The sequence below is a fragment of the Galleria mellonella genome, unplaced genomic scaffold, assembly GCF_026898425.1.
Source record: "Galleria mellonella isolate WM207_F2 unplaced genomic scaffold, CSIRO_AGI_GalMel_v1 utg63, whole genome shotgun sequence".
Classification (NCBI taxonomy): domain Eukaryota; kingdom Metazoa; phylum Arthropoda; class Insecta; order Lepidoptera; family Pyralidae; genus Galleria; species Galleria mellonella.
In genome coordinates, this window is record NW_026442130.1 from 4,960,489 (window position 1) to 4,974,436 (window position 13,948).

Sequence of the window (13,948 nt, forward strand, 5' to 3'; positions counted from 1 at the left end):
AGTATCCGACCTGCCTTCATATTTGTGCGCCAATATTATTTTTTGTTTTCAAATTAGTTGCGATTTGATTGAACTACCTTATCCATAAACATTTCCATATCCTACAGCAGCTCTGAAGCTTAGATTTTAGACACTCGTAGCGTTAGATCGTACTGTCTCGATATTGACAAACCTGTGTCCTTTGAGTAACTTTTCAATTATTGGAACAATCAATGTCAGATACTTTTCGGACACAAAAACATTATTAGTCATTTAGCAGGACTCGTATATTATGACACCAAATTAAGATCTTGTTTACATTTGTTTTATTTACCAGTGATATTTCTATATCAATTTCACAATTATCACTATAGTATAAATTTAAAAGACACAAAATATATATTTAAGATCAAGAAATTATTATTCAAACTTCTGATTTATTTCTCTAATATTTAAAATTAAAATATAACTTTATTACTTATATTTTTCTAATACTAAAAAGTCGTACCTGATGTATCGTAGTTAAAAAAAATATGTGTTACTTTAAAATCAATGTAGTTTATATACATATTTTATCTGTGTAATTAGACGTAAGAATAATTAATTAACATTGATAAGATACAATAGACTCAAATATAAATTAATAAATATACAAGATTAATGTAATGTTCATAAGAGGCGTCCCTCTAGCCATAAAGTTATTGAAATGACATGCAAACTGTTATATCCTTTTTAAAAATACTTAAAAAGCTTTAATTTTTTAGTTTATGCAAAACGTACATGATCGAAATAAAAAGTAATTATGATTCATTTTTTAAATTAAAAATACATGTATACCTATGTTTAAACGTAGTGTTGGACGACACAACCCCCTCCCCCCCCCCACTAGATAGAGTGACGACCTCAACAAATACATAGTAGAGAATCAGTGGACACAAGTGGCTTAGGACAGTGGATAAAAAATAACTGACATTCTTGGTCAAATCATAAAATATCATAACGATATTTACAGAAATAAGTACATTCCAAAAAATGTCAAAAAGTTAACGTGTAACTCTTTTTCTACGTTATATAGAAAAAATATTTTTACTTCGACATATTAAGAATAACTGTCAGTCTATGGGGGAGGCTTCTGTTCAGCAATGGACAGATAATGGCTGAGATGCTGATGATTGAGAACAACTAATTTAATAAAAGTAAAGTGGTTGATGAAACAGTTTCATTGTATTTAAAATAAATTCAAAATTTAGTTTCTTATAAACTTTTAAACATAACATTAGTTAAGAGACATTTGTGGTTAAACATTTTGAAAAAATGGCTTGATTGTACTAGTTAATCAAAACTTATTTTACTACCTAAAATAGATAATAATTGAATGAATGAATAAATGAATATTTATTTGCAAGAAACATGGTAAGTATGCAGGTGTTAAAAAAATAATAAGTCCACATATTTCGCTACAATTAGTTATGCAAAATTTAAAATACTTAAATATTGAAAAAATATAATTAACCATTCTTATATAAAAAAAATGCACACTACTTGTAGCAAAATAATAGATACTACATAACAATTGTAGCAAAGGTCGACGCTACTTTTTAAGCGATTTCCAAATACTGCTTGTTACTAAGAAATACAGGATCTACGTGTTATCGGTTCAGTAGTTTAAAAATGAAGAAAGAACTTTGTCACAATTGAAGTTAGTTTTTTTTAGTGAAACGTAATTCCAAATTAACTTAGAAATAGTTCCATCAATAAATAATCAAGTAGAAAACTAAAATTTCTACGGGACTGATCTCTAAATATATGCTTTCAGATAAAAAAAAATATTTACTGAATCGGTTTGTAACTGCCGGAGTTATGAGGCAACAAACATCAAAAAACAACGAAATTGAAAACCTCCTTTTTTAAGTCGGTTGAAGAGCGTAGTCATCACGGAGCTCGCTTCTCTTGCAGTGGAAGCCCGGCTTAAAGTTTATAGTGATGAAGCAGATTATTTTGATAAGGATTAACATTTTGTTTTCAGTAATCAAAACATTATGCAATAATTCTCATAATACCTTAAACCTCATATATGCGCAGTTATTTTTTAAGAATTCTCTAAGATATATGTTTTTATTCTATACGTTGGTAGTATTAATCTGAAAAGTGGGAATTCAGCCATTTCCCCAATCGGCAATTCAGTCCGCAGTGCCGTCTTAGTATCTTAGTAGATTTTTAGCGCCATTTAAAAAGTAAAGGAAAATAGGCTCAGGCCAGCTCTGATCACGTTAAAGGAAGTACAATATTACGATAAGTTTTATTACCGAATAGTGCGGTGGTAAGATCTGAGTTATCAAGAAAGATTTATGGCAGGGCTTAAAAATCAATTAGTAATGCGATAATATTAATAACAATAGTATTATAAATTTGTTAGTAACAATGCGTAGTACGCGGTAACTTTTATACCTACCCTGTTTATTATGATTATGCATTATTATTATCAGAATTAATGAATTCTTAAATTATCAAAAACGAATCCTTAAAAATTGAATTGAATCTATTTAGAACTCACACTGGCTGCTTGTGTGAATATTAATGAACTAGCTTTTTATACGTTATACGTTCATTGGTTGGTTAAAAAATATTCTATATCCTTCCAAGTCTCATACAATACTTGTGTGCTTGATTAATAATGATTGGTTAAAGTCATTGAGGTGCCAAAAGGTAACATTAAAATAAACAAACTCACTTTCACATTTATAATGTTAGTGAGTACTAGCTTTTTGCTTGCTACGTCGTACGCATGGATTTCATAAGTAAAAAAATACAATGAAATAGACCAGTTATAGATGGCGTATAAAAAAGAAACATATATGAGATTGTATGTTAGTTACGAATACAATTATGAAAGGTGCATCTAATTTGGTGTAGCAGTTTTTGCGTAATGTTGGAACAAACAATTTTATTGTATTATTAAGATAAAATAAGCAATATACATTATTGACGTAAACGCTAAGACAAAGTAGGTCATAGGCATGGCCAATATAGTTTGTGATGTTCACAGTAAGCGATATTCATCGCTATACGCGACGGTTAACACTTTACATCAGGTGGGCCGTCAGCTTGTTTGCCATTTCAAGGTGCAAAAAATAGAAGTAGAATTCCACTTACTAATTATTACTCAATCGTTTTCATACTAGAAAAACTGTAGTATACACAAAATTATCAAAATAAATTAAATTTTATACAAATTATTTTGTACTTAATAATCTTGTGTTCTTGAAGATAATAACGTTCAGTCGGAAACGAGGGGATTAATAAGGTTTAATGCTATCGGTCGCCCTTGTTGTCGGGTGATATAATTTCTATTCATAAGTACTTATATTTACGTTACTTTTTTAATAAGTGAGATTCGAATGGTAACACGGGGGTAACACAGTCTCATTGCTAGCAATACTCTATCGGTCATGCTGTCGTCGTTCCATCGTCGGTCGTTTCATTTTCACTTATCATCCTTCATTGGTGCCCCGCCAGCGTATACCATAATACATTAAAAAAATCCACTTGCCCAAATGATATACACTAACAGGGCACCAGTGAGAGAGGTGAGATAGGGAGGAAAGGGATTGTTAGTAATGGGGTCAGGTCGACCTCCACGTGGTTCCCCCTGGAAACTATCGTGGTTAATTCTAATCGAATTCGTCAGGATGGGCTAACTGACCTGCTTTCATCCTCATCTGTCATCTCTCACTGGTGTCCCTCCAGTGTATACCGATAGCGCAGGCGTGGTGCCCATCATTATCATCTAATTTCTTTAATAGGTAAACTAGAAACCAGGTCAGTTAGTCCATTGTGAGGAATTACACAAGAATTAACTTTCCAGGGGAATCACATGGAGGTTGACCTGAAAGGGTATATTGCTAGCAATGGGTTCGCATTATTAACAATCCTTTACCTCCCCCTCTTACCCTCAATTCAAAGGTTTAGCAATACTCGAAATATAGTTAAACATTGTCCGACTGAGTTGTCAATGTAAATTATAGTTTATGGTAATAACTCGATAGTGTTAAAGAATGGCAAAATATGAAGGGTGCCATGGTATTTCCTCAGTATACTTTGTGACGTCCATGGTGTTTTTCGTGTGTATTTAGGCGATAATTACCATTTTCCAATAAAAAAAAGTTTAAGAGGATTGATAATGAGGCGCCTGACTTATATGTACTTACACTTTAATGAATCGACACATGAAATTGTTTGCTAAATATTAGATGTAGGCGTAATTCTAACAAGAACATGAAAACCTTCCCTTTGGAAATATCCCATCAAGCATGTTGCTGAATATGAGCCTGCCCCAAAATGAGAGTTATCACGCTGTAATTGTACCAGTAGTAGTTGCCACGCTTGGCAGTCGAATTAGCAACTGGTATTAGGCTTTGGTGATGTTCTAAGAGGGTTGCTGCTACATATTTCTCGACTATTGAAGCAGTTGTGTTTGCATGGCTGTGTTTCGGTTTGAAGGCGTGAATTTACTGGGTACAGAGAAATAACATCTGAGTCTTCAGGAATGTCAACGCATGCGGGGTATCATGGGCGAAACAGTATACTCTGTTATGTCCATGGTACTGCTCATGTCTATAGGCGACGGTTACCACTTTCCATCATGTGGGCCGTCAGTTTGTTTGCTATTCTAAGTTGTATAAAAAAAAGACTAATAAATTCCCTTAGTCGCCTCTTACGACACCCAAAGAAAAAGAAGGCCTATTCTATACCAAGACTATATGACATCACATTCTTGCCATACCCGTTCTTCATTCATTCAAAAACATTCTTGGAAATATATTCATGAGCTTTCATGATGATGCCTTATGTTTTCTTATCTTTAAAATTACTATTTCTAAATATTGGTATTTGTTTGTTAGTTTTAATTAGTTATTAGTTATAACTAATTAAAATAACTAACTAATTATTTATATTTATATTTATAACATATTTTTAAAATACATTTATAGTGCTTCGCTAAAAATTGTCATTAGAGGACATATTTTTGGGGTTATAGCAGCCATTAGGGCTGCCATCATTAGCATCATCATATAAACTGTTAAATGTCCACTGCTGAACATAGGCCTCTCCCACAGACTGTCATAAGACACGGTCCTGAGCAAACTATCATAGTATATCTTAATGTCAAGGTCTACCTTCTTACAGGGGGCTTTTAGAAAACATGGCTAATAATTAGCGCTTTCAACAATATAGTGTAGATGATTTTAGAATTTTATTCTATTTCACACCTAAAAAATTTTAATTAGTTGCTTATTGACAATATACCAAGTTTATTGGGGTAATTGTAACCATGATTATACGTAATAATTTCCATTATTATACTCATCATCACATTAGCCTTTAACAGTCCACTGCTGAACATAAGACTCTGTTGGGGTGTTAAGGGGTCTTAACACCTAAGGGGTGTTGCCAGTAGTTGTCACGCTTGAGAGGCGGATTGGCCACCGCAGTTAGGCTTTGAGATGTTTTAAGAGGGACGCTGCTACCCATTCCTCGCCCTCCCTTAGTCGGCCCTTACGACACCCACGGGAAAGGAAAGGGGGGCCTATTCTATGCCGGGACTACACGGCCAATAATTTACTTATATAATAATTGCCTTGGTATGCCATAAATTAAATGCATAAGTAATGAGATATATATTTATTAAATCGCTTGTCAGGAACACATTCTATAAGAACAAAAATACTCCAATTATCTTAATCTAATATTTAGTTCAGTTCATCAGGGAGAGTAATTATGGGGACGGGGAGAATGGGAGGAGAGACAATGATGGGCTCAGCAGGAGTAGGAGCGGATTCTACCACCAAAACAGGGTCAACGACGGCTGGAGTCTCTACTACCTGAACGGTTTCAGGGGGACTGTCCACGATCTGGACGGGCTCACCAACAATTTCGGGGATAAGGGCAACACCGGGGGGAATGGCAACTGGTCCAGATTGAGCTTGGTTGATGTTCAAGATGATTTGCACGAGGGGAGCGCTGCTAGATTCAGGAACAGCCACGGGGCTAGGGTTCACTATGACAGGATCCACGATAACGGGATCGACCGAGATAGGTTCAGGCTCAGGGTTTTCAACGATAACAGGGCCAACAGAGATGGGGCTTCCTTCCACACCGTAAAAGTCTAAAAGCATTTGCTCGAGTGCGGCGGCAGTGGCGGGGTCGGTGCTGGGGTTGTTGATGGCTGCAATGATTTCATGTATCTCACTGGGGACCACGGTGGGCTTGATAGGCGTATTAAAAGCGGCCGAAGCCACGGTAGCGATGAGCGCGAAAGCTATGAAGAATTTCATCTTGATGTTGCTGTTATAAGGAAAAAGAAAAGAAATTATAAATAATCCAGAACAATAATAAGTCTTTATAACAAAATTGTAGACGGAACTAGTTTACAAATATTTTATTTGTACCACAGACCTTTACATTAATAATCCATTAAAATTTTTGTCTTAAAGTGTGTACGTGTGTATGACTGTGTTTTTAGTTTAACAGAGAAACTACAAGTTATAGATGAAAATACCTTAGTTTTTAGGAATATCAACGCATTTGGGATACTATAGGATACTATATGTGTATTTAACGAAGCTCATGCTATAGACAGAGATTACTACTGTCCAGCAGGGGGAGTATCAGCTTGTTTTTCATTTCAAATTGTATAACAAATTTACATAAATTATTGAATAAATAATAATATCTGAAAATTGTATGAACTTATTTTCTATTACTTACGTTTATTGCCTGTGATTGAATCTCACAACTATAATGCTGTAAAATATTTCAAACTATTTTATATGACAATTTATCTGGAGATTTGGCGTTATCATGATAAAATTACATCTTTCCGGTACATATCTTCTATTAATTTAATACTAACTAATTTATTAATTTATTACTTTTATTGGTTAGATATGTGAATGTAATAAAATTGGTTTAGATAGGTAAATTTTTACTTTTTGAACCTGTATTTTAGTTAATCTGTGTCTGTTGTCTGTCTAACAATTAAATTGTAAATATTGTTTCCGATATAAATATCACTCGTATTTATGGTTGATATTTTTTTTTTTTTTTTTACAACACAGGGGGCAAACGAGCATGCGGCTCACCTGATGGTAAGTGACTACCGCCGCCCATGATCACCCACAACACCAGCGGCATTGCAGGTATGCTGCCGGCCTTTTAAAAAGGAATATACTCTTTTCTTGAAGGTTATGTTGTCGTATCGGTTCGGAAATACTGCTGCTGGAAGTTGATTCCAAAGAATGGTTGTGCGTGGAAGAAAGTGCCTTGAAAAACGCACGGTGGAAGACCGCCACTCGTCCAGATGATTGGGATGAAACTTTAGTTTGTGGCGGGTTGTACGGTGGTGAAAATCAGCAGCAGGTATCAATCCGAACAATTCCTCAGAACACTCCCCATGATAAATTCGGTAGAAGATGCACAGAGACGCAACATCTCTGCGCAGTTTCAATGGGTCAAGTCGGACAGTAAGGCGTTGACTATCGATAATTCGAGCCGCCCGACTTTGAATGCGGTCTAACGGAAGGAGTTGGTACTGTGGCGCTCCTGCCCACAGGTGAGAACAGTATTCCATATGCGGCCTGACTTGGGCTTTATATAATTTCAGGCGGTGTTCTGGCATGAAATATCGTCTCACCCTATTGAGCACTCCTAACTTTTTGGAAGCTATCTTAGCCTTCTCCTCCAGATGACCGCAAAACTGGACGTCGCAAGATATATCAACGCCCAGAATTCCTAGACTTGACTTTTTATCAAGGGAAGTGCCCTGAAAGTGAGGAGATACGACAAACGGCGTCTTTTTTGCGGTAAACGCGCAGACTTGTGTCTTTTTGGGGTTAAATTGGACAAGATTTTGTTCACCCCAGATCGAAACTTGATGGAGTGAAGTTTCGATTTCAGACACAAGTCTATTCCGGCACTCATCGGTATGTGCCCGCGAGATCTTTGCATGACCGGTATATAATGTATCTCCTGTACTGTCGTCCGCATAGCAATGAATATTACTTATCTGTAACATATCATTGATATGCAGAAGAAACAGAGTCGGAGATAGTACACAGCCTTGCGGGACACCAGCATTCAAAGGTTTTAAATCAGAGCATGCACCGTCGACTACGACCTTAATGCTACGTTCCTTGAGAAAACTGGCGACCCAAATGCACAGTCTCGCAGGCAACCCAAATGAAGGTAGCTTTGAAAGCAGCGCTCTATGCCACACCCGATCAAAGGCCTTCGCAATATCCAGACTAACTGCTAAGGCCTCTCCCTTACTCTCGATTGCCACTGCCCATCGGTGTGTTAAGTAAGCTAAAAGATCACCGGCCGAACGTCCCTGTCGAAAGCCATACTGGCGATCACAGATCAGCCGGTGCTCTTCTAGGTACCGGAGCAGTTGACGGTTAATGATGGATTCCATAACCTTCGAGAATAAGGAAGTGATAGCTATGGGCCTATAGTTAGCTGGATCTGAGCGATCTCCCTTTTTAGGGATCGGATGCACCAGAGCAGTCTTCCAAAACTTTGGGACTATGCCCGATGAGTAGCTAAGCCGAAAAAGACGCGTAAGAACCGGAGCCAACTCTGGTGCGCACGTCCTAAGCACAATTGGAGGAATACCATCAGGCCCACTCGACTTATGGATTTCGAGAGAGAAAAGTGCTCTACGCACTGAGCTATGCGTGAATTTAATGTCAGGCATAGAGCTCCTACAACACGTGATGGTCGGTGGTGGTTTCTCCCCGTCATCCAATGTCGAGTTTGACGCAAAGATGGATCCAAGAAGATCGGCCTTTTCTTTAGCGTTCTGGGCCAACGAGTCATCCTCCCTGCGCAAAGGTGGAAAAGATGACTTACAGAAATTCCCTTGTGCAGCTTTGGCAAGAGACCAGAAAGCTCGAGTCCCAGAGGGCAAACTAGCCAGTCTCTTGCCAATTCTACTAATATGCTCTGACTTCGCTGTGGCTATAACTCTTTTGAAAGACCTAGAGGCAGAGTTATACTTCTTTTTAAGAGCACTGGTGTTAGGATCTCGCGACGCCACACCTTTAGCCCAGGTTAGGAAGCACTCCTGTTTCAGACGAGATGCTGTTCTACAGGAGGCTCCATACCAGGGCTGGGATTTCCCGCCGACGGGCACCACAGAGTTAGGAATAAATAATTCCATTCCCTGAAGCACCACATCAGCAATGGAATCGGCAATGGCGTCGGGATCATCCAGTGTGAAGCAAACCTGCCTCCATGGGTAAGATGCGAAAAAAATCCGCATCTCATCCCAATCCGCCGACCTGTAGTGCCAAATGCGACGTCTACCCGTAGAACGAGGTGGAGTCGGACTCGTAAGAGGCACTTCGCTCCGCACCAAACAGTGATCCGACGATCCAAGCGGGGCTTCGACGGAGATCACATAGTTGTCTGGGTGGGTGGTCAGCAGAAGGTCCAGCAGTGAAGGTGAATGATCCAACACATCAGGGATTCGCGTAGGCGAGGAAACAAGCTGTGTCAGACCATAAGCCAAAGCAAAGTCATGAACAGATCTTCCCGCATAGTCGGTTGTACGCGAACCAAGCCATTCGGCATGGTGGGCATTAAAGTCGCCAACAATCACGACTTCAGCGGAAGGAATCTGCTCAAGCAGGGAATCTGTAGCCATTTGGACGTGCTCAATTAGTTGGTCGGTTTCAGTGTTACCGCTGTGGGACCTGTATAGGCACGCATAGATGCGGGGATGGTCATTGCAATCTACGCGCAGCCATAGAATGGACAGGTCCGTACCTTCAAGAGTCCCAAGGCGTCGACAGCAGATATCCTCTCTGACATACGCACATACACCGGCACGCGAAACAAAACAATGTTCAAGCTTATACCCCGGGTAGGTCAGGTATGATGTTTCGTTAGGAGGGGATATCTGTGTCTCCGTGAGGAAGAGCAATGCCGGCCGCGCCGTTTCTAGGTGGTGGTGGACAGCGTTCAGGTTTGAATGAATTCCCCTAATATTACAGAGGCTCACATTGAGCAAAGGGGATGCCGCAGAAGTCTTGCTCTGTTTGCCCTTGGTCCCATAGAGCGGAATTTTGCTCCCCCCAGAATACGCAGGGCAGCCCGAGCGTGGTTGCTCGAGGGAGGATTCTCCAGCAACATGGCTGCTGGTACCTCCCTGGGGTACGTTATTTTTTTTAAATTCCACTGCCATGGTATTGAAAGATGGGGGGACGGAGTTGGGGGAGGATTTTAGGATAAGGAAGGGGATGGGTATAGGATGGGCCTCCGGACTCCCTCACTCACCATACGGAATGTGGTCGCACTAAAAGTGCGGCCACTTAGCGTCGGTATTCTGTGAGGGTGTGGTACTTCCCCGGTCGAGCCGGCCCATTCATGCTGCAATACCATATGGTATTACAGCGTGGCTCTACCACCTACAAATTTAAATAACATTGCATTGTACCTCTTGTAATTAACGCGTTCTATGTTATTTATAAGACAGTCAACTCATTTCAGATGAAGATATCCATACATTATAGTCGTATTTGCCTAAGAAATTCCCAACAACCTTCATCCTAATGAAGTTTTGGTCCTTCTAGCTAGGTAGATAGGCCATTGTCATTTCAGCTTTCTGATTCTTTGCATTGTATTCGTCGATTTTATTCATCTGTATATCGTCATTCCAGGTCTTTAAAATTTCGAGCGTAACTCTCTCTGTAGATCCTTGAGCCAAAGGTCTCCTAATTCCTGGCTAGCTTACTCTAGTATCATAATCATTTTCAATGAGGTGGGTATTTTATAAATGAAGATTTGACGTAAATTTATTTATATGCAAAAAATGAACGCAGACCAACTGAGATTTATCGTCTATGGTCTCTCTGTTGAAGTTGCAATTATCTGAGTTGTTATGCTACTGGACATAGGTAAACTTGTGGACAATTTTTTTAGTACAATGTTTCTAGCCGGGGAGGGATTTTTAGTAATGGGGATCGATAGACCAATTGCTAGCACCTTATCAAGCGATCTCTATTCCGTCTTCCCCAGAAATCGTCGTGGTTAATTGCCGGTGAATTAATTATTGATTATGGGTCAACTGACCAAACGTCAAAACTCATCTACTCATATCATTCTTCAATAGTAGTAGTAGTAATAATTCATCTTCATCTCATTAAAAAAAGTGTTTCCAGCTGCGACCAGGTTATGATTTTTAGCTTATGATAATTATAATATTATCTTGTCATAAATCGTGTTATACTTAAATTGGTTTTATAATCTGAGGGCCTCCCATGAAATATTTTCCGAAATTTCGGGCACGAACGAAACAGAAATTTGATAATAAAATTACATAATACATGCCGTTTAAAATTATTAAAAATGTTAAAATATCATTCCTCTGGACTATTAGAATAGGATTTATGATGAACGAAATGTTAAACTCCATTTACTGAGTCGATTTCGGTACGAACAAAAACACGAAATTAAGCCCGAAAATTCGGAATTTCATTTCATGGTAGACCACCTAATTCTGTATTCGGATAGAAGTCGTCTATTCTAAAAACATTTGCACTCATTCATTTATTGACAATCTGATACCTAAATCTGGAGGAGATGAAGATTTGTTTAATGAATCATAATGAAATAGTAACCTCGTCTACGTTACCAGTATATACTGGTCAGGTACCAGTAAATGGCGGTAAGTGAAGATAAAACCATGTCAGTAAGCCCATTCTGACGAATACAATAAGAGTTATTAACGATAGTTTCTAAGGAGAACCACGTGAAGGTTGACTAGAGTAGATACCCGAGTATATTGCTAGCAATGGGATAGGTAGCCCTTATTACTGATAATTCCTGTCCCTTTTAGAATATGTAGGTAAATCTTTAATTATATATATATATATATATATATTTTTAATTACTTATCTCTAATTATATGTCTAGGTTATTTATACATCAATGTAATTAACATAAAATATATTGAATAGAAACATTACAAATCATTATGCAAGAAAAAAAATGTAGGTTATTCTGTAGATAGGTAATTCCATATCACAACTGACATAGACCTTTTCATAATCCACAAATACCGAAATCTGCCGCTAAATTACAATTTTTTTATGCAACTTAGAATGGAAAGTGTGGGCCGTCAGCCGAGTCAGCAAAGTAGTAACGGTCGCTTATAGACATGACCAGTACCATGGACATAAAAGAGAATATAGTGTTTCACCCATGATACCCTCCATGCCTTGCCATTCCTGAGGACTCAGGTGCTATTCCTCTGTACCCTGTAAATTCACTGCCATATACCACCCTTCAAACCGAAACACAGCCATGTAAATACAACTGCTTCGGCGTAAAAACACGAATGGGACAGAGGTACCCAAGCAAACGGCTTTTGTACAAAGTCTCCTTCTGGTTTTAGCATTAAATCCGCCTTCTACACATACGAGTACATGTACATATAATTATGTAAATTAATTAATCAAAAATACAATATTAACTGAATAAATATTTATTGAACTTCGTAATGTATATATTTAAAAACATATATATCTATCTAGTTATGTACTTCGAATTTACTTCATTTATTATTTAGTTGAGTTGGGCAGGAAGAGGAACTACGGGGGAGGGGAGTACGGGAGTAGCGACAATGATGGGCTCGATGGGTGTGGGAGCGGATTCTACCACCTGTACAGGGTCAACGGCGGCTGGAGATTCCACTATCTGGACGGGGAGGGAGTCAACAACCTGAACGGTCTCGGGGGCGCTGTCGACGATTTGGACAGGTTCACCAACAATTTCAGGGACAACGGCAACACTAGGGGGAACGGCAACGGGTCCTGGCTGAACTTGATTGATGTTCAAGATTAGCTGTACGAGGGGAGCGCTGCTGGATTCAGGGACAGCCACGGGGCTAGGGTTCACTATGACGGGATCTACGATAACGGGATCGACGGAGATAGGTTCGAGTTCCGGGTTCTCGACGATAACGGGGCCAACAGAGATAGGGCTTCCTTCTACGCCGTAAAAATCGAGGAGCAATTGTTCAAGTGCAGCGGCAGTGGCGGGGTCGGTGCTGGGGTTGTTGATGGCTGCAATGATTTCTTGTATCTCACTGGGGACCACGGTGGGCTTGATTGGCCTATTGACAGCGGCCGAAGCCACGGTGGCGACGAGCGCAAGAATTACGAAGTACTTCATATTGATGGTGCTGTAAAAAATAGTTTAGCAGATTAAAAATTTGTTATTTGAAACAAAATAGTACCTAATAAGTAATTGGATCAATTTACAATTCCCGAAATATTGAACTTTCTTCCATGTTTTCAATAATAAGAAACGAATTTATGTAAATATATTCTTTTTACGACTACTTACATTTATTGTCCGTATCGAATGTTGCGATTGTTTAGCTTTAAAATCGTCAAAGGGTTTTTATATAAATAATTATCTCATACGTAGTTTAGAACTATCTATACAATTCTCTATTAGGTACGTACATCATCTTTATTACTCTTTATGTTACTGCTTTTATAATTTTCTAATTATAATCGTAATATTTATTGTTTAATGAGGTAGTTTCTTGAAGATGTCTGCTGCAATTCGGCATTCCTTTGTCACTACTCCTTAAAGTATAATAAAAGCAATAAAACCAAACCATAAAGATTTGAATATATTGTTTAATCATGTTCTAAATTGTAAATCATCTATAATCATTTTCTGCGTCAATTATTGCGTCAATGTACTTAATCTTTTTATTGTAATTTTTTCATTGTAACTACAAAAGCCATTCGTACACTGAAGTCGATAGTAGACAAAAGAAAATGAAATGATAAATTATTCTTAAATAAAATGTTTTATTTTATGCAACTTAGAATGGCAAACAAGCTTATGGCCCTCCTGATGGAATATGGTAACTGTCACCTATAGACATGAG

General features: G+C 38.3%; 2 protein-coding genes across 2 annotated transcripts; both read right to left on the reverse strand.

Moving 5' to 3' along the window:
• Positions 1 to 5,646: 5,646 nt before the first annotated feature.
• Positions 5,647 to 6,839, reverse strand: LOC113521766 (cytadherence high molecular weight protein 3-like). Its single transcript, XM_026907421.3, has 2 exons — positions 6,748 to 6,839; positions 5,647 to 6,324 (listed from the first exon to the last, which is right to left on the reverse strand). The coding sequence occupies exon 2, from the start codon at positions 6,312 to 6,314 to the stop codon at positions 5,730 to 5,732; it is 585 nt and encodes a 194-aa protein (XP_026763222.2). The 5' UTR covers positions 6,315 to 6,324; positions 6,748 to 6,839; the 3' UTR covers positions 5,647 to 5,729.
• A 5,671-nt stretch (positions 6,840 to 12,510) lies between these two features.
• LOC113521951 (calphotin-like) lies at positions 12,511 to 13,548 on the reverse strand. Its single transcript, XM_026907632.3, has 2 exons — positions 13,390 to 13,548; positions 12,511 to 13,225 (listed from the first exon to the last, which is right to left on the reverse strand). The coding sequence occupies exon 2, from the start codon at positions 13,213 to 13,215 to the stop codon at positions 12,607 to 12,609; it is 609 nt and encodes a 202-aa protein (XP_026763433.1). The 5' UTR covers positions 13,216 to 13,225; positions 13,390 to 13,548; the 3' UTR covers positions 12,511 to 12,606.
• Between the last annotated feature and the right edge of the window lie 400 nt (positions 13,549 to 13,948).

What these genes read in the sequence shown, in the direction of transcription:
- LOC113521766 (XM_026907421.3), bottom strand. Translation starts at nt 6,314, where the DNA reads ATGAAATTCTTCATAGCTTTCGCGCTCATCGCTACCGTGGCTTCGGCC.
- LOC113521951 (XM_026907632.3), bottom strand. Translation starts at nt 13,215, where the DNA reads ATGAAGTACTTCGTAATTCTTGCGCTCGTCGCCACCGTGGCTTCGGCC.